At 49.8% G+C, this 25,888-nt stretch overlaps 1 protein-coding gene across 4 annotated transcripts in view; it reads left to right on the top strand.

Annotated features, from left to right (window-relative positions):
* The window catches only part of Togaram2 (TOG array regulator of axonemal microtubules 2), a 59,207-nt gene that overhangs the window by 4,944 nt on the left and 28,375 nt on the right, over positions 1 to 25,888 (top strand). For 3 of the 4 annotated variants that reach the window (XM_085832871.1, XM_085832872.1, XM_085832870.1), the window contains exons 2-10: positions 7,512 to 7,650; positions 10,123 to 10,236; positions 11,893 to 12,180; positions 13,247 to 13,458; positions 14,144 to 14,334; positions 18,469 to 18,515; positions 20,622 to 20,785; positions 23,302 to 23,452; positions 23,677 to 23,841. In XM_085832871.1, the coding sequence (XP_085688997.1) occupies positions 7,623 to 7,650; positions 10,123 to 10,236; positions 11,893 to 12,180; positions 13,247 to 13,458; positions 14,144 to 14,334; positions 18,469 to 18,515; positions 20,622 to 20,785; positions 23,302 to 23,452; positions 23,677 to 23,841 (1,360 nt within the window). In that variant the 5' untranslated portion in view covers positions 7,512 to 7,622. The remainder of the gene's footprint in view (positions 1 to 7,511; positions 7,651 to 10,122; positions 10,237 to 11,892; positions 12,181 to 13,246; positions 13,459 to 14,143; positions 14,335 to 18,468; positions 18,516 to 20,621; positions 20,786 to 23,301; positions 23,453 to 23,676; positions 23,842 to 25,888) is intronic. The other variant, XM_085832873.1, reaches the window with a different exon arrangement.

Genomic DNA, 25,888 nt, shown 5'->3' with positions numbered 1-25,888 from the left:
GTGTGGGTTCCTGGTGGTATGCCCCACCCTGTCTCAGGAGGCGATTGCAAGGTTACCAGCGTCTACAGACGGTGCTCTTTAAGGAGCCTTCTGGAGATTTTCTCAGCAGAGTGGCACCGGATCTGTTATCCCGAGTGAGTGCCATGCCTTAGCCAGCACCTGCTCTGCCCAGAAACCTCAGGAGACACGGCTGGCTGGCACGCTCTGTAGGGAGCATCCCCACTTGGCTCCTGACCTCAGCCAGGTTCCTGCAGCTTCCTGCCCCAAAGGCTTTCAATGGGTCCAAGGTTCTCTTCAGGAACTGCCAGCCCAGCAGGACTCTCACCAAACAGTGCCCACTGTGAACAGAGATGGCCAGACACAGCATTCCATGATGGCCTTTTGATTTTTCAGTTGTAGGGATTATACCCAGCGCCTCAAACACGCTGGACAAAATACTTATCATACAGTGACCTTTTATTTTCGACTTTTTATTTTGATACAGTATCTTACTAAGTTGCCCAGGCTGGCCTTAAACTTTCTCTCATACATTTTCAGCTTCCCATCAGGAGTGTGTAAAAAATTTACATATATATATATATATATATATATATATATACCACATAAATTATATGTGGAATTTTATAATACATAAACTACATACATAATTTTACACATACACATAAAATATATTTACTTTTATTCTTTGACAATTTCATCGATATGTATAATGTATAATGTGTCCATCCATCTCTGACTACCCAAAATTCCCCAACACACTGCCTCCCCTGCCTCCTGTCTTTTTAAGGACCCACTGAGTCCACTTTGTGCTGCCCGCTGTGGCAGACTGGATCCTGTTGAGGCAGCAGCGGCAGTGTGCCCATGAGCCCAGCCACAAGACACAGTGTTTCTTGGTCGGTCCACCTACCTGTGCCCCAGCGCCTGAACTTGTTCTTCCCCTTCCTTGAAGTGCCTGAGCCTGGTGGGGCTTGAGATTGGTGTCTCATTTAGGGCTGAGTACTAAGCACCTGTTAGATTTTCTGAGTATTTTTTATTTTTATGCTTGATTTAATTATTTAGGTGTGTGTATCCATTTATCTGTCTCTGCGTGTATGTATGTTGGTGCCTGCAGAGGCCGAAAGAGGGTGTCTGATCCCTTGGAGCTGTAGTTATGGGCTGCTGTGAGCTGCCAGCTGTGGCTTCTGGGGTCCTCTGCAAGACCAGCCAATACTCCTAGTAGCTGAGCCAGCTCTCCAGCCCCTTGGGTTCTCTTGATAACTTTGTGAGATAGATGCTTTTAATCCCATTTTGCTGTGAAACAGAAGCTCATAGAGGTCTACTGATGTGCCTGAGGCCACAGAGTCAGTGGGTGGTCTGGCTATTGGCGCCCGCCCGAGTGAACAGTGGCACAATGTGTGTGTGTGTGAGTGTGTGTGTGAGTGTGTGTGAGAGAGTGTTTGTGTGTGTGTGTGTGTGTGAGAGAGAGTGTGTGTGAGTGTTTGTGTGTGTGTGTGAGTGTGTGTGTGTGAGTGTGTGTGCTTGTGTGTGTGAGTGTGAGTGTGTGTGTCTGTGTGTGTTTGTGTGTGTGAGTGTTTGTGTGTCTGTGAGTGTGTCAGTGTGTGTGTCAGTGTGTGTGTGTGTGCCTGTGTGTGTGAGAGTGTGAGTATGTGAGTGTATGTATCTGTGTGTGTGTGAGTGTGTGTGAGTGTGTGTGAGTGTTTGTGTGTGTGTGTGTCTGTGTGTGTGTGTCAGTGTGTATGTGTGTGTGTGCCTGTGTATGTGTGAGTGTGTGTGTCTGTGTGTGTTTGTGTGTGTGAGTGTTTGTGTGAGTGTGTGTGTGTGCCTGTGTGTGTGAGTGTGAGTATGTGAGTGTATGTGTCTGTGTGTGTGTTTGTGTGTGTCTGTGTGTGTCAGTGTGTGTGAGTGTGTGTGTCTGTGTGTGTGTGAATGTGTGTGTCAGTGTGTGTGTCTGTGTGTGTGTCAGTTGTGTGTATGTATGTGAGTGTGTGTGTGTGAGTGTATGTGTGTTTGTGTGTGTGTGTCTGTGTGAGTGTGTTTGTGTGTGTGTGTGAATGTGTATGTGTGTGTGTGTGTGTGTGTGAGTGTGTTTGTGTGTGTCCACAGAGTGCTGGCTTTTACTCTTCTCCTGCAGCTGTGTGGCTTTGACCTGCTTTCCTGACCTCTCCGAGCCTTAGTCGTCTTTATCTCTAAAACTAGGGTCAGAAAATCCGATCTCTTGCTCTATTTCCAAGGCAAATGGCCTTCTCGGAATCATGCTTCACAGGACCTGAAGCACAGTGACACGGGACTGAAGGACATTAAGTTCCCTCACGTAGGGTTTTCTAGGCAAGACCATGATGATATGCCCCCACCTTGAATTCATTTCCTTCCAATACTAACACTTACTGAGGCATTTCTATACACCAGGCACTGTGTTTGGCCCTTTGTATTTCCATGTGAGTGTGTGCATGTGTGTGAAAGTGTGTGTAGGTGCATGTTTGTGTGTAGGCCAACCCCAGATGTCATTCTTTGGTACTGTCCACCTTGTGTTTTTGAGTCAGGGTCTTGTTGGCTAAAGGTCACTGAGTAGGCTAGGCTGTTGAGTCCCAGGGATCCATGGGTCTCTGCTTTCCCAGTGCCAGAATTACACTGTCGTTTTTAAAACACAACCCAAAAATCCCAAAACCAAGTTCTGAGGGTTTGAATTAGGATTCTCATGACTGCCCAGAAAGCATTTTAGCCACACCAGACCATCTCCCCAGGACCTTCTTTATACTCCTGCAGGCTGCTAGCTGGCCTGCGCCTCGTGTTATTTAAGTGGTAGAGCGCTTACAGGAGTATCAGCTCCATCTATCTTATAATGGAGGGATGATGGCACCAGCAGGCAGTGGGGTGACTGCAGAGATAGTGGAGGGGGCCTCCCGCTTGTGTGTGTGGTTTTTCTTTGAACTTTCTTCTCACTGGCCTACAAGCCAGTTTCAGTGGGAGCCTGGAGCTCTGAGTGGGTGGGAGGGCCTGGGTGTGGTGGGTGTGGGCAGCAGTCTTCCTGGTCAGGGTGGAGGTGGCTTGGCACCTGTGCTAATCAGCTTTCCCTTGCTTGAGAAATCTGACTTGAAGGGCAGATTTGGTCTTGGCTCATGGGTTCTGAGGTTTCAGTCCATGGGCGCTGGCCTTGCTGTTTTTGGGCCTGTGGTGAAGTGAGCAATGTGGTAGGATATACAGGGCGGGGCAGAGCAGTTTGACAGAGGAGGAAGAAAAGAGCAAGGTGAGAGAGGAGCTGAGGCCCCCTTATCTCCCTCAAAGATCAATGGCCAAGGCCTGCCCTACTCCTTAAAGCTTCCACCCTCCCCTTGTCTCCAGCTTCCCTGACCTTCTTATGCAAATGTCAAGGAATTGTCTGCTCATTGCACCAGCTTCAAGCTCTCCTGTCTGTACCCCAACCGCTGTCCCCAGTACCACAGTTGACATTGGATGTCTTCCTCAGTCACTGGCCCTGCTGTTGTTGCTGCTGTTGTTTTTGACCAAGTCTCCCACTGAAGCTGGATCATTCTATTTGTCTAGACCTGCGGTTCTCAATTTGTGGGTCAAGACCCCCTTGGGGTCCCCTATCAGATAGATATCCTGCATATCAGATATTTCTATTACAATTTGCTCCAACAGTAGCAAAGCGAGTTATGGTGGGGAGGTCATCATAGCACGAGGAACTGCATTGAAGGGTCGCAGCTTTCGGAAGCTTCAGAAGAACTGGCCTAGACAGTTGACAGCAAACCTCGGGCACCTTCTCTTTCGGCCTCCCTGGCTCTCTGGGATTACAGATGTGCGCTGCCACGCCCAGGTGTTTTTATGTGGTTTCTGGGGGATTGGAACTGGAGTCCTCACGCTTTTGTAACAAGTTTTGCACCGACTGAGCCTTTGTTAGCGGCAGCTGTATTAATGTCAGGCGCACTGATCACTAAGTAGGGGTCACACCTCGCATTAAGTGATTATCTCTGGTTATTGAATAGGCACTGAGGCTTGCTGGGGGCTTATCTCTTTTCACAGCAGCAGCACCTGAGCTTTAGAGGCTTCAGTAAGGTGCTTCCAGTCGTGCCACGCTCAGGGGCTGGGTGTGATCTCACACACCTTTGTATCCTAGCATCTGGGACATGGTGGGCTGGCTAGTGACAGCTCAAAGATTAGAGTCATCAGGCCACCTAAGGACAGTGGGGTTTCCCTGGACATCTATGGCTGGGCTGCCTCATGGAAGGAGAGGTGGGTGAGGGCTTTGAGATGTATGGCTGCTCCTCATTCCCCAGGGAGAAAGAAAAGGACCTTCTGTCCGGCCTACACCCTGCCTGGACTGGCAGGTCGGTCTTGATCCTGATTCTTATTTTCTGTGTTTCTACTAGTGTTCCAGTGCAGGGTCTGGAAACTTCCCTTCTTTCTTCTTCTTCTTCTTCTTCTTCTTCTTCTTCTTCTTCTTCTTCTTCTTCTTCTTCTTCTTCTTCTTCTTCTTCTTCTTCTTCTTCTTCTTCTTCTTCTTCTTCTTCTTCCTCTTCCTCTTCCTCTTCCTCTTCCTCTTCCCCTTCCTCTTCCTCTTCCTCTTCCTCCTCCTCCTCTTCCTCTTCCTCTTCCTCTTCCTCTCCTCCTCCTCCTCCTCTTCCTCCTCCTCCTTCTTTCTTATTATTGCTTTCTAAGTATGTCCTTCCAGGGTGTCTGTACCATATCCACCACCACCTTCCCAGGCTAGGCCTCCGGGTCCCCAGACCCACGGGTGCATTTGTCCCTCCATGCCTGGGGCCAGTTAACATCCCAAGTCAGGCCCAGCAAAGTTGCTTTTCCCTCAGTTGACTTTTTGGACAACTGTGTGGTCCCCCTCGATGTCTACCTGCCCAGATAATGTGAGTGTCCCTCAGTCCCTCCTGGCATGGCAGTGAATACTTAGTCTGACTCATGTGACAGTGCATAAGTACTTGTCCCTGACAGGGTGGCAGTGAGTCTTCACTTGCTTTTCCTGCTCTTACGGAGTGTTGTCCCTCCTGCCTTGGTGACAATGCCTGTTCACATAGAAACACAGACTCAAGAGTGTCCTTGGCCTTGGTTCCTGTGGTCTGTGAGAGGCACAGGGGCAGTCACACTTCGTTCTGGGGCTGACATACTCCTGAGCCAATGCTAAGTTTGTTTCCATTCCACTTGAAACCTGAGTCTCTTCTGTCCCAAAGCTTTATTTCTGTAGCGTGGGTCACCATGGAACCTGTGGCCACAGCTTTAAGGGAAGGAACAGACAATAGTTATTTATTTGCACTGGGAAACTGAGGCTGAGAGTAAGGGATCAGCAGCCATTCGGGACGTGGAGAACATTGAGAAATGAGAATAGAATTCTGCTCACTAGAATCTTCTTGCTGTTTGAGCTCTTTAGGTTGAGGTTGGATGATTCAACAGGCAAAGAGAGTAAAACTTTTGAAGAGTGCTGTGTACAAATGAGACCTTCGTGGATTCTACCTAGGGGGCGGGGGTTGAGTGGCATCTGAGCCAAGTCCAGAGCTCTGTCTTAGGGTCTGAGTGGTCTTCCTGTGCCGGTGTGGTGTGGTGTAGTGTGTGTGTCACTCATGGTTGTCACATGGGACATAGCTGCTTGTCTGTTAGCCACTGTAGCCACCTTCTTTGGGGTCAGGTGCCTGGGAGACCCTGCTCTGTAGATCTTTGGGGACAGAGGGGTTGAACATGCAGACCTGACCAGGGCTTGTTGATGAATGTCCTGTGCTAAGCTAGGCAATAGCCAATGGTTTTCTTTCTGTGAATACCTTAGGCCATGGAGGAATGAGGCTGCCTTAGGCTGTGGACATTCTGACTTCCAAGAGGTAGCCAGTGAGGGCCATCCTGTTCACAAGGCATTGCAGTAGCACGACTAGAAAAACTTGCATAGTTTGTGTTCGTGGGCAAATCCAAATTGTCTGTTTAGAAGGGAGCTCTTGGAGTGAACCCAGATATCAATAAGTACCTGGACAGCCTACAGTGAGAGCAAGCCAGCGAGCAAAGGTCTTGCTATAGGCTGAACCAGAACCGTAGCCCAGTGGCTCAGTCCTGATTGAACATCAAAAATTACTTTGAATTTAAAACGACAGGCACGTCCTTGTATCCTGCTTAGTAGCATAAATTCAATGGGGGCAGGCCTGTGTGGTGGTGTCTCAGCCTGTAATTTTAATCAGACTTTAGGTGATTGAAAGCTTCAGCCGTGATTGAGGACAAGAATCTAGATAGATGTTTCCTATTTACGTGGACTGTCCACAGACAGTGTATCCTCTGATGAGAGTCAATTCTTGGGGCTTTCAAAGGCCTGGAAGTGTAGTCTTGAGTCTTTTAGGGAAGATGGTGGCCTGGACAGTGTCTTAAGCCTGCTCCCCAGCTCTCTGGCTGAAGGATGGGGTGTTGTCTCTGTGAAATAGCGTCTTCCCTATTGCCTTGGAAGAAACACCTCATCTCTCTCAGGCCTTCCTGGCTGCTGCCATCACCATGTGCTTCAGTCCTCCTCAGAGTAGTCACTGAGGAAAATTCTGGGACAAAGGACCCAACTGGCTTGAGGTGGTGCTAAGCAGGCAGACAGGGCTGGGTCAGGGCTGGGTTTCATTCAACCTGTTGGGCCAGACTTTGCTGGGCACTCCCCTGTCTTGTGGGGCCAGGCAGGGCCTGTGGCAGGCTGGTTTCCAGGCAGAAGGAATGTTTCTCAGTTCCCGAGCTAAGTTTTGTTGCTCAACTAAAGGGAGCTGGCACAGTGCCCTTGCCTGTACCCAGACAGCATCTGGAGAGAGGCACACCGGGAGGCTCAATCAACTCTGCCACTAAGCTGGTCTGGTTATCCCCAGACTCCGCCTGTCACCCTCTTTCAAGAAGAAATGCATAAAGCTGTGTGGAGTTTCAGAGCCTGCAGTGAGCCTCCCTTGTCAAAGGAGAAGTGAAACTCAGTGAAGGGCAAGAGCTGATGGCTGACCCCAAAGGCTTGAGAGGGAGAGGGGAGAAAGGCTCAGAGTGAACAAGCTGAGGTAAACAGATGTCAAGGTGGCCAAGGCGGAGAGGTGTGGCTTGTTCAGCCAGATGAGAATAAGTGCCAAGGTCTTCATGCAGGTGCAGACAGGCCTAAGCTGAGAGCAGCCAGTATTGAGGCAACCGTGCTGACACCCTAAGCTTTAGCTAAGGATCAGTGTCCATCACAGACTCCAGGCAGCTCTGCAAAGGGCTTTGGAAGAAAATAGAAAACACTGGAAAAGAGTGATAGGATTTTACCTTCCTCGAGGCTTGAAGGTGTCATGTCCAAGTAACATCGGGTGACAGGTTGATCAGGCTCCATTGAGACTCCTCCTAATGAACTCTTCTTTTTGGGACTCAGGATCTTGGGCATTTCTGAGAGAGGGCAAAGGTCAGGAAAGACAGGAGGGCATCCTGGGCCTGGCACTGATCTCTTTACCTCAGCCAGGCTTTAGCGCCAGTGGATCGCACAGAGGGTTTAAAAGTGTTTTTTTTTTTTGTTTGTTTTTTTTTGTTTTGTTTGCACATAGGGCCCTGGATGTCACAGACTAGCATCCTTTGGACCCCTGAGGCCTGCACTCAGGGCCCAGGGACAACCGCTACCTCCAGGCAACCTGGTGGGCACCTTCCCCACCTTGGGCATGGACACCCGTGACGATGTCACTCTAGGTAGGGGGACCTTGATGGGCTGTGGAACTTCCTCAGATAGTCCCGGGGTCACGCTCCGCTGGGGAGATGCAGCCAGGTGGTGGCTGACCACAGGCTGATACTGGGTTTCCTGACTTCAATTGTCTTGACTGTCTGCAAGGCTCCCTGGTCTTCTGGGAGTGTGGGGTGCCCTGGGGACTCTGGATGGCTTTGTGTCTGCTCTGAGACACAGTAGGTTGGTTCCTTGAAGGGTTAATACAATCTTGTGGTTAGGAGTGTGTGGGTGGCAGGGTCCAGGCACTCCTCTTTCTGGTGGAAACAGATTTCCCCATGCCCCAGATGAAATGGATGATTGTCAAGTGTAGAGTTGCTGTTAGCCTCAGATAGACCCAGATGTAGCAGGTATGTGCAGGGGACTTTGGTAAAGAAGGTAGTGGCTGGGAGATATGTTCTCCTTAGGCAGTATACTGCAAAATATGAAAACAACTTGGTAATTAATAACTTAATCAGCCGGGCGTGGTGGCACACGCCTTTAATCCCAGCACTTGGGAGGCAGAGGCAGGTAGATTTCTGAGTTCGAGGCCAGCCTGGTCTACAGAGTGAGTTCCAGGACAGCCAGGGCTACACAGAGAAACCCTGTCTCAAAAAACAAAAAGAAAAAACAAACAAACAAACAAACACAAACAAACAGAAAACCCAAAAACCCTTAATCAGTTCTAGCCTGGCCTCAGAGTCTAGTGGTGAACAGAGAAAGGCTGAAAGCCTAAGAAAAATCTAGGGATAGGACGAAGGTATTTTAGGAACTCCAGTGCAGTCCAAGTAGTTTGTTTTACAAGTATGAAATTGAATCCCAGAGAGGATAGTTTCTTTCCTCACGGTCACACAGCAATAGAAACAAGAACAAGCAAAACACCCAAGTCCTGCTGCTCTGGGGTGTGTGTGTGTGTGTGTGTAGGAGGGTGCTTGAATGTCCCCCTGTAGGTGGGGTTACCTGCTGATAGGTTCAGCTCTTATGTGGTTCTGAGCTGTGCTTGGGAGGGGCTGGGCCTGAGACTATGGTGGACTGACATTTGTTAAGTGCATAGGGAAAGGACTCGGGCCTGTGGGGCCAAAGACAGGGGAAGGCTTCCCTTTTTTTAAAATTTTTCATATATTTTTTTATAGTCTTTCTTTTCCCTCGACTCCTCCCAGATCTTCCCACTTCTCTACCTATCCAACTCCATCATATCTCTCTCTCTCAAAACAAATGATAAAAATAAACACACAAAGAAACTCAAGACAAGAAAAAAAAATATATCCAAGCCAGACGTGGTGGCACACGCCTTTAATCCCAGCACTTGGGAGGCAGAGGCAGGTGGATTTCTGAGTTCGAGGCGAGCCTGGTCTACAGCGTGAGTTCCAGGACAGCCAGGGCTATACAGAGAAACCCTGTCTTGAAAAACAAACAAACAAACAAACAAATATATATATATATATCTCCGAATGTAACCAAATGAGACAAAGAGCCCACAGCAAAACTAACAAACTGCGGGAAGAGGAGCTTGGTTAGTGTTTGTTGGTTGGCCACTGCCCTGACATGGAGCCTGCCCGGATTGCAGCTGATGTATCTAACGTTGCTCCACTGGAGAAAACGGACTTCCCCTTTCCTCGCAGGCATCATTTGCAGGCAGCAGTAGCTTTGATGAAGGCCCATCCCTAGCTATCTCTCTTCTCTTTCCCTGGTTTCTGCTCTGCTTTCTCCCCTACTGGGAAGCCTTCTCCTCTCTGCCCCTGACCCAGGGCTTTCTGTGCTGTTGCTTATTCTTCATCATCTGCCTGTCACTGGCCTTCTAGGCTCCTCCAAGGGAGGTCCAGGGCAGTCAGTGTGTATAGACCAGAATCCCTGCACAGTACTGGGGCTAGGAAATGAAGGGAGCCATTTGCTAAACCAGGGAGGCAGTGGAGCGAAGACTAGAGATCAGTGCTTGAGGCCTTCAGGGAAGAGGCAGGTAGTGGATGATGCTCTGAGGCAGGCCTTCACTAAGGCAAAGGCAGTTACCTGTAATGGGTGCCAGAGAGTGGCCCAGGGAGAACACCGAGAACCACTGTGACAGAAGCCAGGGCTATGATCAGCAGGGACCAGTTTTACTGGCTGCTGGAAGAGGAGACTCCAAAGGAGGCTGAAAAAGACCTAACTAGGGGGCTTGACCCAAAGCTGGAGGGTGGTAGAAAGCAGACAGAGAGGGAGAAATAAGACAGAGAGGAAGAAAACAGAGAAGAAGAAAGCAGGCAGAATGAGGGATGTTAGCAAAGGCTGAAGCTGGTAGGATTTGTGGGATTGTTTGAAGTTACTACCCATCTGGAACCCCTATCAGGGGACCAGGCTCTGGTGTGAGGACTAGGTTCTTGTAGCAGAGAGATGGTCGTGGCTATGGTTACTCCTGCTTTTCTTTTATATTCTGGTTTGACCCCAGAGGGCTTTAAGGTACCCTTTTCCTCTGATTCTGTCCCCAGCCAAAGTTCCAGCTCCGGTGGCTGTGTACTGTGGGAGTGTCCCTCGGACTAGTGTTGGGCTCCGAGCGCCCCCACCTGGAGGCCTCGACTCCAGTCTTCTTGCTCATGATGAAGGTGAGGACCTGGCCCAGCGACTTGGTTACTCCAAATTGCTCTGGTGACCCCTCTGAGGTATTTGACATGGGACAGGAGAGGAGGACCCCTTAGAAACTACCCAGTCACGGCCACTGGCCACATTGCTGGAAGCCAGGCCAGAGGCGGAAATGATGGTGTCTGGATGCTTGGACATTCTCCATCTGTGGCAGGTGTCTTTGTATCATGGACGTTTAAGATGCTTCTGGAGACTGTTGTCAGGACGTTTGAGGAAGCAGAGTTTCAGAGTTCAATGAAAATCGTACTCAACTACATGATAAGTTTGAGGCTAACCTGGGTTACATGAGACTCTGTATAAAAGAAAAAAATTAAAAGCTGGAAATTATACTCTTGTGAGAATTTAAATATGACAGAAGTTTTACATATCAATTTTTATGTGAGTGGAGTGATGTCTACTTTTTTTTTTTACTTTCTTTTTTTAAAAAAGATTTATTTATTTATTATATGTAAGTACACTGTAGCTGTCTTCAGACACACCAGAAAAGGGCATCAGATCTCATTACGGGTGGTTGTGAGCCACCATGTGGTTGCTGGGATTTGAACTCAGGACCTTCCGAAGAGCAGTCAGTGCTCTTACCTACTGAGCCATCTCACCAGCCTGATGTCTACTTTTAAGAATGATTTTAAGACCAGCCTTAGTAGCAAAGCAAAATAAAACTAAACCAGCCAAACACCAAACCTCCCCAAATCTCTGAAACAAAAACCTTAAACAAAAAGTAGAAACAAACAAACAAACAAAATATCGCTTGGGTCTCCTCTCCTCAGGGATTTGAGGGTGGTAGAGGGAGCCCCCAGAGATGGGAAAGAGGTCCTCTCAGTATAGATTAGCCCTCTATGAACCTGGAACTCCTCAAACTCCAGCAAGACGAGGCCAGCCTCCCTGGGGGCCTGCGTCTTGACCTCGGGAAGGCACCGGACATGAGTAGCAAGAGGTGGAGTCACAAGCATGGCAGCCCTGCTCTGGTGTTTGTCCTGACTCCACTTAGTACCTCTGACACCTTCTGCTCCTGGACTCTGCTCTGGTGTCTAGCTATCGGCTGTCTAGGGCAGGGCTCAGCCTCTTTGCTCTGCATGGAGGCTTCCACGGCTCTGTAGATGTGTGTTCTCTCAGGCTGTGGCTGTCCCGGGAGTTTGGCTGTCCCAGGATTGTATGCCGGCTACAGTGTAACCTCTACAGGTTGAGCATCAGGTCTTAGGACTTCTGTCGAGGGATTCTGAGGAGAGAGACAATGTGGTTGAGCTTTTATAAGCTCCCTGCCCACAATTTCCCTCTCATTTCCAGGTTCTAGGACTCTTCTGGGCCCAGAAGTTCACCCAGCCCTTCACCATTCACAACAGCTAAACATGTTGCTTTCTTTTTTTTTTTTTTTTTTTTTTTTTTGGTTTTTCGAGACAGGGTTTCTCTGTGTAGCCCTGGCTGTCCTGGCACTCACTTTGTAGACCAGGCTGGCCTCGAACTCAGAAATCCGCCTGCCTCTGCCTCCCGAGTGCTGGGATTAAAGGCGTGCGCCACCACGCCCAGCTAACATGTTGCTTTCTTGCTTAGGGCACATCTTGTATTTACCTTGAGCCTATTAGCTTTGGCCGAAAAGCCACTTGTGTGTGTATCTCTCTCAGCCTCTTTGCAGCCCGTGTCAAGTGTACTGCCAAGCAGTGAGAAGCCATCACAGCTCTCGAGGGGACATGAGGACCAGAGTAGCCTCATGCTGAATGCTCCTCTGAAAGGCTGGCAGGCCAGGAATGGCTACCCCAGGGGCCTTGGAGTTCTGCCCTTGGGGCCCCACCTGGTGGCAGCTATTCCCTCCCTGGAATCAGAGGCCAGCAGTGTGGCCCGGGACACGATCCAGATTAAGGACAAACTCAAGAAGAGACGGCTCTCAGAAGGCATGGCGGCATCTTCTCAAGGTGAGCCACGACCCAGCCACCACCCACTCTGAGATCAAGCATACTAGGCCATCCAGGCTATGAGGGTCAGCAGGTGTTTGAGATTTTGGGGGTCCATTGGGGCTGGCCAGTGGGTTTCTGCTGAGGTGAGTGCTGTTGTGGGATATGAGGTAGCATTGAGGATGAAATCTAACAGAAATGATGGAGAGGGGGCGTGTGTCTTTTAGGCTAGCTTAGGGGTGTCAAGGCAAGTCTACCCTGTAGCAGAAGAAATTGATTAGCCACTGTCTCTGCCTGGCAGCAGATTGGCATTCTGTGGGTGCACACAGAAGGACTGGGCTTCACCAGGAACACAGCTGACTTTTCTCTGGAGTATATTCCTTGAGTTGTTGCGTATTCCTTGAATTTATTATTACTTACACATCTCTGACCAGCACATGGAGCAGAAACATCTGCAGAGGAGAAGATCTACACTGGTTCACTGTTTCACTGTGCATGGTGGGGCAGGCAGGGTGGGGGAACTCCGTTCGTGGAAGCGGGTGCACGAGGCTGAGGCTGGTCCTGTCAGGAAGCTGAACACAAAGTTGGACCCAGAGTCTGGGCTGTGACATTCAAAGGTCTGTCCCCAGTGACCAACCTACTTCCTCCCTCCTCCAGCTGGGTCTCATCTCCTGATGCCTCCACGGTTGCTCCAAATAGCACAGCCAGCTGGGAAAGAGTGCTCCAAACAGTCTGAGGAGGGACATTTTCCATCTGAAGTTAGGAATGAGAAGGGTGGTATGCTGTCCATCCAGGGCCAGCTGTGCCTTCTCTTAGCTCTCTCTTAACCCAGCACTGCTCTTGTCTTTCCACCTGTACCATCTTTGACTTTGATGTGCATTTCTACCATGTTTTATGGAAATGAAAAGGGACCTGCTTAGCTAGTGTTCTGGTATAAGTTGGGTGCCGGGCTGGAGGGAGCCCAGCTCTTTCCCCTCCCCCTCCATCATCCCTTCTCCCAGGATGTGAGGCCTAGGTTAGTACAGCAATCACCCTCAGCTCTCTGTGCTCCAGGTACTAACTTCTTCCCCATCTTACCCCTGCATAGCCTCTCTGGATCCGGTGGGAGGCCCCAGAGGGGTTCCTCTGCGGAGCACAATCCCCCGTACCACCTCGCAGAGGCTCCTGAGGGTACCCAGGCCGATGCCTCCCATCCAGAGCATACCCACCACCCCTGAGGCCAACAGTGCTAAGGAGAAGGACCTGGACCCTCCTGGAGGCAGACAGGATCTCCAGAACCCGGGAGCCAGTGCCCAGGAGGTAAGGCAGCTCTGTGGCTCTCCATTCCTTTACCAACTCTTGTCCCTGTGCCCTGGCTAAATGTCTCAAGACAGTCCTCAAGACCAGGGTGGCATTGAGACCCTCATTTCACGTCTCCCTGTAGCGTTCCAGCTGTTACATCTGGCCTGCGAGTGTTGTGGGTAGGTTGCCTGAGCGGTATGGGGGCTACAGTCCTTTCTGTCCTGGAGTTGGTGGACCCAGGCTTTCTTTGGTGTTCATGTTTTGGGATTTTTCCCGGTCTTCTGCTCATCTCTTGCTTAATGCCAGCTTGTTGGCATGGAGGAAGGCGTTGGCATCGCCTTCCCAGAGCTGTTTTGTACATCTGTAAAAGCAGAGCTTTGAATTGGGGGTTTTAGAGGGTCCCTTCCAGCTCTACCGAGTCAAAGATTTTTCTGAAATGAGAAGATTTTAAAAAAAAAAATTAAAATCCAAAAAATAATTAAAATGACGGAAAAGCTTGTCAGTCTTCCTACCTGGAGTGGTTGGGAAGGGGTGACCTTCCCAGAGGGGTTGGAGTGGGGCTAAGAGACCGAAAAGGGAAACAAGAGGACATTTCCCAGCATCCTCTCACCAGCTGCCAGGAGATGCTCTGTGCGAGGTTACCAGGAGCAGAAAGTACAGTGTGAGTCATGCTTCCAAGGACCAGGCTCCCTCCCCCTCACAGGTGCAGAAATCCAGGCAATACTTGCATTGCGCTGATGAGAAGATGCACAAGTCCTTAGGAGGCCTCGTGATCCCACCCATTCCGAAGGCCCGGATGCCCACAGGGACCTCTTCCTGCAGGCCTGGCTCCTTGCCCAGCCCCTTGTGTCCAGGCCAGGATGTGCTTATGGGACCAAAGGCCCCACATACGCGGTAAGCGGCCTACTTAAAAATCTCAAGTCTGTTTGTGGTCATCTCTCCTGTAACTTGTCTTGTCCCCACCCTGGCCCCCCCGTTCCCTTGGGCTCCTCACTGCTGAGTCACCGTGGCTGGCACAGTCTTGAGGCATCAGGTTTGGAAAGGGTAAAAATCCCCTCCTGTGAATGGCAGACACGTGGAGACCACAGCATTGTTGTTGCGGCATCTCTGATCCTGGACTCTGGCTGGCTCTGAAGGCATACATGACAAGTAATGTGGGCAGCTTGTTTTCTAGTTTCTCAATGTCTACAGTTGCCATAGTGATGAATAAAATACACATTGTTTTAGGGCATGGTCAAGCCCATGGTGGCTCTCTTTTATTTTGTATTTTCTTAACCGACGGATACTGAAACCACCACCATTATCATGTATAATGTGTGTATAGTGTATATAGTGTGTAGTCATGTGTGTGTATGTTTGCATATACATATGTGTGGGTATATGGTTTTTTTCATAAAATGTTTGGACTTCAAAAGGGTCTTCATACCCAGAAACAGTTGGGGCAGAGGCTCTAGGTTACTATGAATCTGCTCATAAAGAAGATAGGCAGAGCCTTCTAGACGGTTATCCGCATCCAGTGGCCAGCCCAGACTGATGCCCCATCGGGTATATAAGAATTCCTAGGCACATGCCTGCGAGTGTACATCTGTAATCATGTTTGTGTCTGTGTGTGCATTTGTATACACACATGTGAGTGTCTGGGAATGTATGTGAGTGGGCGTTCAGCCGCTATAGGTCTGCCTCTCCCGGTGTGGCATATGAGTTTACATTTCTGTTGCTATGATAAAACACCACACAGGGTCAAGCAGGTTATGGAAGAGTTTACATGGACAGAGAGTTCCGGAGGGTAAGAGCCCACGGTGCTGGGGAAACACCAGGCATCATGGCACCGGATGCCGAGAGCTCACATCTTGACCCTCAGAGCGAGAACACCGGGAATAGCTTGAGGCTTTTTAAATCCAGAGCCCACCTGCAAATGGCATAACTCCTGTGGGCAAGGCCACACTATCCAAACATTGCCACCACCACCGCCCCCCGCCCCCCGCCCCTCTGCCCCTGGACCAAGTGTTGAAATGCCAAGACTCTGGGGCACATTTGTCACTTAAATCACCACCTATGGTTGTCACATCCTCCTCCTGCATTTCTTTGGCCTGATCTTCCAAAGTCTTCCATTTCTTGCTGGCTTTCTTGAGATCTCCTGTTCCTGGGCTGCCTTTTCTGGTCATAGCCATGTCTCTATCTTTGTCTGAGCCCTGCTAGGCTGTGGGACCATGTCCCTGCACTTGTTCCTGGATGGGAGCTCTCTCCCATCCTCACCTTCACACTCACCTCTGCACTGGCCTTCCTTACCACGGATGCTTCTCCTGGCACACAGATTCTCTCCCTCTCTCTATAGCATTAGTGGCAGAGTCTGTGATCTCTGTCCAGCGCCTCTCATAACCTTTGTGGCTGTGGCTAGGGTTGACATTTTTCTCCTCCTTCTCTTGGTTTTATACCCATGTCTTGATCTTCCAGGCACTCTCCTACATGCCTTTCATCTGTTGCTCAAATCTGCCCATCCTCAAAATTCCTGTTTTTTTTTTTCTTTCTTTCTTTTTTTCCTGGAGTCTTTCCTTCTTGTGGCTATGACCTCCAGGGTCATGGGGCTCTGGGTGACTTTGCCATGGCCTGACCTCTCCCTGGAGACCCACACTCTCCCTGGGACTTCTGGTTTTTCATGGCATGCTGGTCAGCATTAGAGAGAAGTAGGAGGGAAGGGAATGCATGTTACCATGGCAACACGAGGCACCTCCTGCTTCTCCAAACTGCCCTTTGATGGAGGAGCTGCCCTTTGCCTACTTCAGCATCCTGGCTCTGGCTTCATGTGCTTCTGATGCCTCATTGAGTGGCCCTCCCCATGCTGTCCTTGCAGTAACAAGGCACACAGAAGCTCCCATCTGGTTCTTGTCCCCGCCGCTGCCTCCCACGCTGCCTCCCATGTTACACTCATAGATGCCTCTTCTTCTTCTTTTTTCTTTTTTTCTGAGACAGGGCTTCTCTGTGTAGCCCTGGCTGTCCTGGAACTCACTCTGTAGAGGAGGCTGGCCTTAAACTCAGAAATCTACCTGCCTCTGACTCCCAAGTGCTGGGATCTAAGGTGTGTGCCACCACTGCCCGGCTTCACAGCTGCTTCTTAACTTCACCCAGACAGCCCCCCCGCCCCCGATCTGCCTTATCCATCCCCTTGCTGTTCAGCCTCCCCTTTCTGAGTCCAATCCCCAGGCAACCCTTCAGTGGTCTTTGGCTTTCTTCTGCCTTTTGCTGCCAGCAGCCTTGAGAGAAGCCTGCTTGGTTTGACCTCCAGGGGGCAGCCTTCCTCCTCCTGTGCTGTCTGTAGGCCTCCGTCTGACTCCTTTGTGGGTGTGCTGGTTCCTGAGCTAGAGCCCCATTTCCTCGGTGGAACTTTTCTGTCCTGCACATCAATACGGTCCTTCCACCTCGGCCTCACCTGGCTTTCATGGCTGGGGAGGACAGGAAGGGGTCACATCTGCTTGTCCACATGACAGAGACTGCCTGTCCACCCCCACCTCCCTTCCACTGTTTCATTGATTTAATTAATAAATCTTGGCTATTTAAATTGATTTTGTTTCTTTTTTTTTTTAAATGTCTGTTCATTTTATTTTTCTTGTCTTGTTTAAAACCTCATTCTATTCTTTAACTTGCACTTTATAGGTCAGGGGCCATATCTCAAAAACCTGTGATGCTAAACTAAGGGCCTGGCAGGAATTAGTCACATAGAACAAACACACCCTCCTTAGCTGTCCGTCTGCAACTTGGCTCTCTCTTCCCCACCTTTGTAAGGCTGTCTAGAATATAGGTGGGAAGTTCCCCCTATTGCCACTTCACTCATTCATCTGCCTAATCATTTATTCACTTAAAAAAAAAAAACTACTGAGCACCAACTATCTGCTGGGTGCTTTGGAAACCAGGGTGAATACATTTTGGGGGGATGAGAGAGATTTGAGGGTAAACCATTGAGTCTAAGCTCAGTAAGATTGGAGGTGAGACAGAAGGCCTCACCAGTCTATCGGGAAGCCCAATAGAAAAGCGCCTCAATGAGGCTGGGATGATTGCTTAGGGGGAGTTTTGTAGGAGGGACAGCACAAAATGGAGGACAGAGACACTCAGGGAGGAATGACAGAGGCCTTTAGGAAGCTACAAAGGGTCTGCTTGTGAGACTGGCTCAGTACGAGGGGCCTTGAGTCCTCACCGGATCCCCATCGTAAAGCTCTTAGGTGTGGGTATGAGACAAGCTCTGATGTTAGAAGCCCACTGTGGGACTGGGGAGGTGACATGGCAGGGAAAGTGTGCAGTGCACGCATGAGATCTTGGTCCCAGGACCACCTGGGAGCTGGTGGCCACCAGGATCCACCTCTGCCCCCAGTGTGTGAGAGGTGCAGACGAGATCCTCAGAGCAAGCTGGGTCGCCACATTAGCTGAAACAGCAAACTGTGGGCTCAGTGAGAGAGACTGTCTGTCTCAAAACATAGGGGAGAGATGGAGGGAGACCCTCGGCGTTCACTTCAGGCCCCCACACACATGCACACACTTGCAGGTGCCCCCTTGACAAACACCAACCCAGCCAGGAACGGGACAGCATCTGCATTCATTTTTAAAAAGTGTGGGGAACAGTGGGGGAGGCGAGGTGGCTAAGCAGCTGGCACACTTGCCATGCAGCGTGGGCCAAGGCAAGGGTTGTAGCTGGAGCTGTGGGGAGAAATCAAGCTTTCCCATCAGCTACGCTACAGTCAGAGACATGGGTCTAACTTAAGACAGCAGCTTTCATGTGGACGCTGTTACCTAGGGAACAGATTTTTGCAGAGCCAGGGAATTGCCTAGCCCTGGGCACGGATTCCCAGGTTGGCCTGGCTGATAACCAATCAACCCAGCCTTGGTGTCAGGAGCTCTATCTCCTGCCACTCTGACAGGGAATGAGCCCATCTCTGTCCATCTCACCATCTCCCACCTTGGAGCAACCCTGGGCTTCTGGCCCTGGTGTCTCTGGCTAACTGGGTTTCACACAGTTCTTTTCTCTCTCTTACTTTTAAGATTGACTTGTGAGAATGGGCCTCTGGAAAAGACCCCTAAATCTATGGGTACGTATTCCCCCGAGGACTCATCTTGTTCCCGTTTCTGTGCCTGCCTCCGTGTTCTGGGTTATGGAATTAGGCCAGGGGAGACCTGAGGGCCCTCAGGCCAGGCCTCTCATTTCACAGATCAGTGGGAAAGCTGAAGTCATCACACTTTAGAGTGGTGATAAGCCTGTTCCAGGAACCAGGAAGGCAACAGTACTTATCGGCACGGCTCTGCCGAGCGCCAGGATGCACACCAATTCACATAGCACATGACCATCTAGACGAGGGGGATGAACAGGTCACCCAGGCTGAGTACTTTGATCCAGGCTACGTTGAGGCTCAGCGACTACTCTTGGAGACTGTTAAGTAGCTCGGCTAGACCTGCGTTCAGGGCTGCCCTGTGGCAGAGTGGGCCTGACACAGCAAGTGGCAGTTTCTTGCTCTGTGTAAAGCGCATAGGGATACCCTCACTGGACAGAGTGAAGCATTAAACCACTACTTATAAGCCTCAGCAGTTGCTCTCAGCAGATTCAAAGGTCAGGGGAGCAGGGCCAACCAGAGAGTGGATGTGTGGCAGGGGGGAGGGCAGTTTTCTAGAAGGAGGACGGAGAAGGGAGGGGGATGGATGTAGAAGGTCATCCCTTCTGGGCTGATCATCTGCTGCTGGGGCGAGATTGTGGATGGAGGGAAGCTGCACTGTGGCTGGAGGGTGATGAGGGGGCAGGCAAAGAGGGTACAGTCTGTGAGGGGCACCCTGAGCTCAGGCGGCACAGAGCTCCTGCTCTGCTGACTGGAGGGAGGGTGACTGGCTCCCTGGCAGGTCCCTGACTAATCAGCTCAGCAAGCGAGGTGGCTGGCAGAGTGGCAGGTTGTTGCCCTGGAGGCTCTGAGCTGGGCCTGAGAGGCAAGCCTGGCAGCTGCACCTTGAAGGCAGGCACCTCTCCTGTCTCCCCAGCTCAGTCGTGTGGAGTGTGCCTGGGGTGCCTGAGGTGATACACGTGAGACCTCGGATGTCCTTATGTGCTAGCCCTCAGATGGCTGGCATGGCAGTTCGGTCCAGGAGACCATGTCATCATCAGGTGTCCATCAACAGGCACAGCCTGCTCAGACAAGGCTTTCTAGGTGTCTCTTGGGGGTGTGGGTAAGAACTTGGATATATGAAAATTCTTAGAGCACATTTTGTCGCTGGCTGTCAGCTGGGGTGACACTGCTCAATAGTAACCATAAGGGCTGCCATGCTGTCTTTCGTCTTGTGGCACTCTCGCAGACCTCACCCTGAGCACTTGGCCCCTGAACATCTGTGCCTCCTCCCACATCTTTGACCTCTTAACCCTTCCTCACTCTGCCACAAGCAGAAGGACCCCTCATGAAGAAATGGTGACCATTCAAAATGTCCTTTCCATCCTGGGCATCCCTAGGTGGCAGCCCCATTTCAATTTCAATTTCAATGGTGAGCTGGCTCTTTTGAGGTGGTGAATGCCCATGTTTAAGGGCAGGAGGAAATTAGGGAACTCATTCTGTCTGTACCTTTAAATTCACTGATTGGGAAAATACAGGGTGATGGTGAGCTGCTATGGAGTTGATGTTGTTTGGAGAAGAAGATTGCTGGGCCTCAGTTTCTCCATCTGTGAAATGAGAGGATTTAGACTAATGTTCAAAAATTCTCAGGGCCCTTCTGGTTCTGCTGGAGTGGTATAAACGTTTGGCAAGGATTATTTAATTTGATTGATTTTCCACTCTCTGTCCACTTGAATAAAATGTGCAGTTATTGTTTTCTGAATGAATAAGTGAATGAATGAGTGAATAAATGAATGAGTGAATGAATGAGTGAGTGAATGAGTGAGTGAATGAATGAGTGAATGAATGAATGAGTGAGTGAATGAATGGGTGAGTGAATGAATGAATGAGTGAATGAATGAGTGAGCGGTTGGAGTATGGCGTGGTCCTAGACCTCCCTGGCAATGCTACTCTGGAGAATATCTAACTTCCCCCTTAGGAAAGTGTGGGCAAGAAGGACTGAAGATTGAGGGCTTGTACTGTAAAACCCATCGGGCACAGGGTCAGGGACCCACTGACAGCCCACAGTGCCACTGTCTTCAGCTCTGTCCCTGCTCTTGACTTCTCCAGCGTCAAAACCTTTGGTTCCAGCTGTCAAAGCCAAGTCTGATGAAGCCCCCGCACCGTCCCTGGCTTCGTCAGAGTCTGCCTTTACTCTGACAGCATTCTCCAGTCATGCCAAAGAAACCTACTCCCTGGCGAACGAAGAAGACCAGAAGGAGTCCAGCACCAAGGTACCAGGGAAGCAGGAGGAGGAAGAAGCTGAGGTCCAACTGGCTGGATGCAAGCACGCTTCTAAAATCTGCTGTGCTGCAGCCGGCCAGCCAGCTGGTGGGGAATGAGGCAGAGCCAAGAATGGCCAAGGCTGCTTCTCCAAGTACTTAAGGCCAGGACCTATGGACAGTTTGGGGAGGAGGGCTGCAGAGATGGAGAGAGTCAAGAAGGAAGCTGAGGTTGAGTGTGGGGACCAGGAACAAGGAGGATGGCAGATGGAAGGAGGGGGGAAGGACAGAAGAAGGTGACACGTGGGCTGGAGGGAGCAGGATGCTGGGAAGAGGCTTAGCTGAACCAGGCTGAGTAATTTGAACTGACCCCCAAGATAGCAGCCAGGAGGCAGCTGACTCAGAGGCTGATGGGCCAAAGCTGTTCTTGACAGGCTGACAAATACCTTGCACTCAGAAGGTGACCTTCGGGAGGTGGCTTCTCTTGCCTGATTGAGATGAGTGTAGTCACACAGAGTCATTGTTATGGGATCCCTCTGTTCTGCCTTTGAAATGGGCATGGCAGCTTAGTTCTGAGGCAGAGATGGGAGGTCTGCCCTGAGCGTGTGCTGTATCACAGACACAGACAGTTGCTGACAGCATGACAGCCAGTCTCTAATAAGGGCAGCCGTGAAAATTCTATGTGTGATATGACTTTATCTTACAGCCTGCCTCAGCCACTCACTCCACAGGCATTCCACAGGCCCGGACGCTACACGTTCTTTTGTCCCAACCGTGTTATCCCAACTCCATGGTCCCGCTTGCTTGTTCCCTGCCGGCTCCTGTTCTGGCTCTGGCATTAGCCTTTGGCTGTTTCCACGTGTCACGACACCCTCCTGGAACCCAGGGCACTCCCAGCAGCCCAGCGACTCTCTGTTGGCCTTTCCTAGCAGTCTCAGTCCTCAGCACCCCTCTGAGGTCCCAAATGTCACATCTCAGTCCTCCTCTGCCTTGCACTGAGTTTGAAAATTCAGCTTCTGATGTGTCCCGTCTGAACTTTCCACCTAGGGATACAAGTGAGAAAGGAGGTGTTCCGGGCATTCATTAAGGCCAGTTCATCTCCTCCCTCCTTTGTACACCCCTCCATCTTCCTGACCTGTAGACACCGAGGATCCCAGGGCTCAGTCCTCTGGTTTCTGGGCTACTTAATCATCGCAGAAAGTGTGCTCTGCTCCATGACACTAACTGCTGTGTCTAAAGTACTGTAGGCTAAAGACTGTCAAAGTCCTCACCTCATCACCCCCGTACCTCCAGCATCTCTACTTAAATATCTAATTAGGTTCTGACTCTACCATGCCTAGAACTCCTACCTTGGCATCCGTCACTCAGAAGGTCTCTACCCAGTGAATGGCAACTCTTAGCCACTCAGGCTGAAAATCCTAGTTCCACTTTTGGCTTCTCTTCCCCCCTCCCCTTCCTTATTTTGTGTATCAGCAAAACCAACTCTACTTGCAAACAGTTTTTGTGTTCCACTTTCCCCACGCTCTCCCTTTACCCTGATCCACCCCATCCCATTCTTGCACAGATGTCCCATTATTCCCTAATGGCTTTCCATGTTCTTGATTCTCTCCACACAATGGAAGTCAAAGTGTTCTATGGTTGTTGATAACATCATTGGTGGAGGTTGCATAAAGGGGCTTCTCATTCCATTTTTTAAAAAAAGATTTATTTATTATATGTAAATACCCCGTAGCTGTCTTCAGACACACCAGAAGAGGACATCAGGTCTCATTACAGGTGGTTGTGAGCCACCATGTGGTTACTGGGATTTGAACTCAGGACCTCTGGAAGAGCAGTCAGTGCTCTTAACTGTTGAGGCATCTCTCCAGCCCTTATAACTTCTTAAGAATGTCAATCTATTTAAAGATAAAATTTTATGAAAATACAGTCTTTGGAGAAACTGTTCTCCCCAAGTGGAAGAGTTGGATCCTGTCATGCCTCTGCTAAAGACTTTAAATGGTCTCTTACATCCTTGTGAAAAGCTAGAACCCCTTGTTCCTGGCCCTAAAAGTCAGCATAAAATGGACCCTGTCAGTTCCTGACTTGCTTTAACTCAGTGCTCCCTACTCACTCGGGGCACACCCCAGCCTCAGAGACTTTACAGCCAGTCACTCTTCTGCTAAAACGTTTCTCTCCTCAAAACGATGTGGCCTGTTGCCTGTCTTCATTTGTGTCATCACTAAATCTCATGCTGAGGGAGTCACTTATCTAAGGGGTTTCTTCCCTGAAGTCAAAGCTGTCACCTTGTTGCTTTGCTTTTCTTCTAGCATATCTTGTATGACATTTCAGACAGACTGACTATTTACTGTCTGTGCCCTACCCCTTCTGAGAGGCTCCCAGGGCATCAGGACTTAGCTCTTTTTGGTTCCCTCGGGGACAGTGGCTGACACCTGGGAGGCAGTCTTATGTTTTGCGACGAAATGAAGGAAAGTGTGGAAAGACCGGTTGGGTTCTCAAGTTTAATAGACATTCCCTTGACCTTGTGCCAGGTCCAAGTCACCATTTCCAAGTCTGCCCAGGAAAAGATGAGGCTGAAGCAGATGAAGGAGATGGAGCTGCTTCGGAGGGCAAAGGAGCCAGAGTGGGAGCGAGAACTGGTTTCTCAGGGTTTAGGCGCACGGAGAACCTCAGCAAAGGAAGGTACTAATGCCTTGGGTGGGTGTCTCCACTGGGAAAACTTCCTGGACAACTCCTGGGCTCTCAACCTTCCAAAAGAGAAGGTTGCCCACACCTCCTCTCCATTTCCATCCTGAGACAGGACAGAGAACCCTCTCTTGTCACCTGCCGATGGACCTACCCATTGCCACAGAAATGTCATGCTAGGGATGTGGAGGACCTGCTAAGTCCAGGACTTTTTCCCACAGGCCTCCTTCCTTTGCGGGGCAGTGGAGCCCTGTCCGAGCCCGCTGGGATGAGCAGCCCACGCAGAAACAACATAGGAGTCCTCCAGAGGAAACGGGCTAACCGAGCCTCCCTGCCCAGCATCCCTGTCAGCAAGCAGGAGCCTGGCTTTACCCACCATGCATCAGGTGGGACTTGATCTCTCTCTGGTCAGAGGGACCCTGGCTACCTGTCTTTGTCATGTTATCCAGTAGATGGCTAGGCAGTTCTGCCAGCCTAGTGTGACATGTCCTAGAGAAGTCATCAGTATATGAAGACCAAAGATACAGGCAAGGAACTGCTTCCGAGAGGAGCTCTGGGAAGATGTTGGATGCTTGCCCGTGACTTCATATTGTTGGGACTGGATAGGGCTGGCTGGGACCAAGGAGTCCAAGATCTAGCAAGGACACCTCAGGGGACCTGCCAAGGAACCAGGGGATGTTCCATCTCACCTTTAAAGGAGCCTCACCTCCTCCTTCTCCTCCTCCTCCTCCTCCTCCTCCTCCTCCTCCTCCTCCTCTTCTTCATATTAGGCATTCAGGTGTTCCTTCATTTGAAAAGACTCTTTTTGTTTTTTTTTTTAAGCCAAATGTTGAGACTAGTCATTTGATTCATATTTCCTTTTTCTGTTCCATGCCAGATAATGATGACCAGGTAAAGCAGAGCTTTGCTATTATAAGTGTTTTTGACTTGCAGTTTCCATTCTTTGTATCTTTTTGGTTGTGTCGAATAGAGAGCCTTAAGTGGAGACTCTTTTTCAGTATCTATGGTTTTACTTTTAACGTGTGTGTGTGCTGGCCTTTTAGGGGCTAGGACCACAGGTGTGTGGACCACCCTGCCTTCCATCTTTGTTTTGGTTTTTATTTTAACAAAGGGACCCATGTTTAGGTTCAGAGGCTTCGTAACCAGCTGAAATTTCATAGTTGGGGGTTTAAAGGTTAATCTCCTTTTATTATAAACACCATAGTCTGTCACAAGTAACACTTGTTTACCTGTGATTGTGACCTAAAATTTCCTTTAAAATACATGTATTTAGGATCTAGAAAGAGTCTTGATTTGAAGAAAGTGCAAAATATGTGAGAATTATAGGTAATTAAGAGATACGGTTAGCTAGGGGTTTAGCTTAATGGTAGAACATTTGTCTAGCATGTGCAAGACCTGGCTTTCTCTCCCTGTCTCTATCTAAGTCTCTGTCTGTCTCTGTCTCTATCTGTCTGTTTCTCTTCTATCTCTCTGTCTCTCTTTGTCTTTCTATCTCTGTTTCTGTCTCTGTCTCTGTCTGTCTGTCTCTGTCTGTCTGTCTCTCTTTGTCTATCTTTGTTTCTGCCTCTGTCTCTGTCTCTCTCTGTCTCTCTTTGTCTATCTCTGTCTGTCTCTGTCAGTCTGTCTCTGTCTGTCTCTGTCTGTCTGTCTCTGTCTGTCTGTCTCTGTCTGTCTGTCTCTGTCTGTCTGCCTCTGTTTCTCTCTCTCTCTCTCTCTCTCTCACACACACACACACACACACACACACACACACATCCACACATGCACACACACACACACACATCCACACATGCACACACACACACACACACACACACACACACGAGAGAGAGAGAGAGAGAGAGAGAGAGAGAGAGAGAGAGAGAGAGAGAGAGAGAGAGAGAGAGAGAGAGGGAATGCATGCACTGGGTTAGCAGATTCGCTCCTCCACAGCAGTGACTGGTGAGGAGCCACCATTCGGAGTGCTTGTGACCTGGATGGTGTCCTGGATGGTGAATGGTGTCATTCATTAAGGAATGAATCATGAAAGTGATCAATACTGAGAAGCGCTCACCCGCCTAACCCACCACCCTCACTGTATGGATGGTAGAACGGAGAGTTCAAGACTCGTGTCATCCCCAGTGATGGTGGGCTGTCAGCCTAAGACTTTGGCTGCTGAGTCTTGGACTCAGGATGGTTGGTTCCTGTGTCATTGTCGAAGCTGTGTGTGTTTGTGAGTAGATGGGGTAGAATTAGGAAAAGACAGTGCCTTCCTCTCATGACCTCCCTGTACGCTGAGTCTGAATCCTCTTACGCTCTTGACAGTCCTATGAGTGTCACGTTGATTTATCAGTTACATCGGCACCTAATTTTTCGGTCAGTTTGGAAATGATGGGATTTCAGGACTGGAACTTGGTTTTCGTTATATCCCTAATGAACTTCATGAGATTGCAG

The sequence above is a fragment of the Mus caroli genome, unplaced genomic scaffold (assembly GCF_978045245.1).
Source record: "Mus caroli unplaced genomic scaffold, Mus_caroli_1 scaffold_18, whole genome shotgun sequence".
Classification (NCBI taxonomy): Eukaryota; Metazoa; Chordata; class Mammalia; order Rodentia; family Muridae; genus Mus; species Mus caroli.
This window is presented reverse-complemented; position numbering and strand designations above follow the sequence as displayed.